Genomic DNA, 3632 nt, shown 5'->3' on the forward strand with positions numbered 1-3632 from the left:
CATGGAGAGGGTCCAGAGGAGGGCCACTCGCATGGTCAGGGGGCAGCAGGGCAGGCCCTATGAGGAGAGGCAACGGGACCTGAACCTGTTCAGCCTCCACAAGAGAAGGCTGAGAGGGGACCTGATGGCCATTTACAAACTTACTAGGGGGGACCAGCAGGGAATGTGAGTGACCTTGTTCCCCCGAGCGCCTCTGAGAGTAAATAACAGCCACAAGTTGACAGAGTAGATTCAGGCTGGACATCAGGAGGCGCTACTTCACAGTCATGGCAGCTAAGATCTGGAACCAACTTCCAAAGGAAGTGGTCCTCACTCCTACCCTGGGGGTCTTTAAGAGGAGGCTTGAAAATTACCTACCCGGGGTCATATGAGCCCAGTTCTCTCCTGCCCAGGGTAGGGGGTCAGATTTGATGATCTACTTAGGTCCCTTCCGACTCTACATCTATGAATCTATGACTTGCCGCTAGCAAGTGCTTAGATGGCTGGACCCCATCTTCCTACCTGGGCTGCTTGGTTGGCCTGCATGTCTTTCTGGCTCTCTCTGGCTGCAGCTAGCTGCTCCCTCAAGTCCCTGAGAGTCTCCTCCTGCTCCTGGAGCTGCTGTTTCAGAGATTCAGCCTCTCCTCTGTGCTCTTCATTCGTCCTCTGGTCATTCTGAATGGAAAGGAGGTAAACAATGAGAAAACACCACTCTCTAGCATAACAACTCAGTCTCAACTGGAGTGCAGGGTACTGGGTTGTTCTTAACCGCAACCTGCTTCCTTATTGCTCTGTTCCCTAATTCCTCACTCTTTCATTAGCTGCTGCGATGTAAAATGACTCCAGTTATTCCACAGTAAACGATGCTATGAGCAGTTATCCAAGTCCCTCCGCTCCATGGTCTGGCTACAACCTGCAAGTTTCATGCAATCAGACCCACATGGGTGCCTTGACTTGCAACTCATATGCACCTCCTGACTATTACTAATGAGAGAAAGAGGGGACCCCTTTAATTAGCAACGGGCAGTTAAATCTTCCTGATAGGAAAAGGACGAAGAAAGACAGTTATCGACCAGACTGGGGTTAGGCAGTGTCTGCTTGAATTTGAGGTGCCAACTTTTGGCATGGACAAAGAGATAGGGAGCCCTAAGGCAGTATCTAGCCAGAGCAGAGGGACTCGCAGCAGCCCAGCACGTGGCACAAGGGAGCACACAAGTGTAACCATTAACACAGTAACGGCAGCAGCTGCTCTCTGGGCTAACAAACTACCCCGCCTGTGGAGCTGACAGAGCTCAAAGTACAGAAAGTGCTGTCAAAATACAGGCTGAAGCCTAGGTTTGCTCAGGACACGTCACTGTCCCCAGCCCAGAAGCGCACATTGCTTTGGAGTTTCACCTAGAAAGACATGGAAAGCATGTCAGCTTAACATATGGCCTCATTTTGGCACGTCAAAACCCACTAATAAATAAATAAATACGTATATATTGTGCCCACCACAACTGCCAAAACAAGCCAGTAATGGCCATCACCTCTGGCACACCACGTGCTCCCCACACAAACCCTCTGTGCCTTCACATGCCAGCACTCGCCAGAGAGAAATCACTTCCCTCCAGCAACACATCCTCTGCGGCAAAGGAGCTAGTAGGTTAGGCCAGGCTGGGATCGCAGGGGCCTGAGACTGGAAGAGACCAGCTGCATTGCTGGGGCTCATCCCCTGCTACGTCGGGCAACCGGGTCAAATAATCCCCTTCAGAAGGGTATCTGCCTCCCTATTAACACCAGTCTGGTTTCTTGTCACCACTGCTCCTCCTGGAAGGCTGTTCCAGGACATCTCTCCTTGGATGCTTGGAAACCCACTTCTAATTTCTAGCCTGAAGTCGTTGCTGGCCAGTTCAGCCCCACTTGTTCCTGAATCAACACGGTCCTTCAATTTAAAATCACCCTCTCCTGCATATCTAGAGAGGCCGTGAGGGGACATGACTGCTCTGCTCTGCTAGACCAGTGGTTCTCAACCTTTTTTAGACTTGAGGCACCTCTTGATAGACTCAAAGTCCCCATGGAAAATGCCAGCTCTTACTTCTCCCTCTTTTTTGGATTACAGAAAGATAATAGAGCAATTAATTTTCCTGCTGCAAACACCACAGTGGGTCAGGATGGTTTTAATACTCTGGATTCCTATTTGAAATCCCTGGGCTTATCTTGTGAACTGCGTCTGCACACCTCACAGTGCCAGCACTGCAGGGCATGTGGGACCCTGGCTGAGAATCGCTGCTCTAAATTCATCCCTCTCTGCATGAGTGGGTCTCTAATGTACCACACTGCCCTGTCTTCTGCCTCACATCACACCAACGTGGCTCTTTCTAGACAGGTGGTGCTCAGTATTGTCCAGCAGGCCAAATGGGCACTGCCCGATTCCTCCATAGGCTGGATCTGGCTGGTGAACCCAATTTGGTGCCTGGGACAGGTATGGCAAGGCCCCATCTGACCATGCAGAGGGCAGAGGTGGGCAGTGCAGCCCCAGTCCAGCTGCACAAGGAAAGGGGCCAACTAGGCCCCAAAGGAGGGGAGGAGGCATGACTTGGCCCAGTCCAGGCCTGCAAGGGGAAGGTACATGGCCCAGCTTGGTGGGGATAATGGGCCCCAATTGGGAAGGGGGTGCAGCCTAGCTCTGACCTGCCCCATGGGGCTTGGGAAGTTGGCAGTGGGCAGGAGCGGCAGCATTAATTGTCCCTGCTCCCCTGCTGCTAAATTTCCTGACCCATGGGGAGCCCCACAGGCTGGACTCTGTGGCTCCGGGGGCCGAGGTTGAGCATCCTGTTGCAGACTAAATAAGCTGAGCTGATTCAGCCTCCTCTTGAACAGCGGGCTGTCCAGTCCCTTGACTCTTCTTATGTGTCCCTGCACTTACTGTAGTGAGGGGTCCTCTCTCCTGCCCGCAGGTGACCAGACCTGGGCCATTTTCTAGTTGAGTCTCAGCAGCACCTTGTAACACTTCCCTCGTTCTACTGGAAATGTCTTGCCTAAAAGCCTCCTGGGATCACACTTGCCTGCTCTGTGGCTGTCATGCTGGTGGCTCGTCATCACCCTGTGATTGACTCACACACCTACATCTTTCTCCTCTCATCATTTCAACTTCTAGTTTAGAGCAGAAAGACTTGTCCCGAGCCTTTAAGTGCATGACTTTACACCCTGAATTGTTAAATTTCCTCCTGTTGCTATTATCCAGTTCCTTCTGTGATGTACTCCAACTTCCCTCTGCATGGGCAATGCTTCCCAGTTCTGTACCAGCCACAAGCACCCTCCTACTCTCTGTGCCAAGATGATTAAGGAATATATTAAGACTCTTCAGGAACTGCACTAGTAACTTCCCTCCAGCTCAACAGTCCACCTGGCAGCACAGCCGAATGCTGTCACGCCTCTAGCCAGCTTCCTGCCACTCTTGCCTTGCTCGTCACAAGTGTGTATTCTTCCATTTAGATAATGAAAGTCCTGTGTGGAGTCTCATCAAACACCGCACTGAAGTCCAGACAGATCAGGTCAGCAGGAGCCAACCTTTTAGGCCTGCTCCCTTCCTGAACATCATGTTGAACCTCTTCCCCCATATGCTGCTCTGCCTTCTGCTCCTGGCCCTTTGCTCCCTGCCTGATCTGCTG

General features: G+C 51.8%; 1 protein-coding gene across 1 annotated transcript in view; it reads right to left on the reverse strand.

Annotated features, from left to right (window-relative positions):
- Nucleotides 1-3632, reverse strand: part of GOLGB1 (golgin B1) — a 57748-nt gene that overhangs the window by 35592 nt on the left and 18524 nt on the right. Inside the window, exon 5 of the mRNA XM_019509715.1 lies at nucleotides 502-654. Coding sequence (XP_019365260.1) covers nucleotides 502-654 — 153 coding nt within the window. The remainder of the gene's footprint in view (nucleotides 1-501; nucleotides 655-3632) is intronic.

This window comes from Gavialis gangeticus, unplaced genomic scaffold (genome assembly GCF_001723915.1).
Source record: "Gavialis gangeticus isolate Ggan-Ray unplaced genomic scaffold, GavGan_comp1, whole genome shotgun sequence".
Taxonomy (NCBI): domain Eukaryota; kingdom Metazoa; phylum Chordata; order Crocodylia; family Gavialidae; genus Gavialis; species Gavialis gangeticus.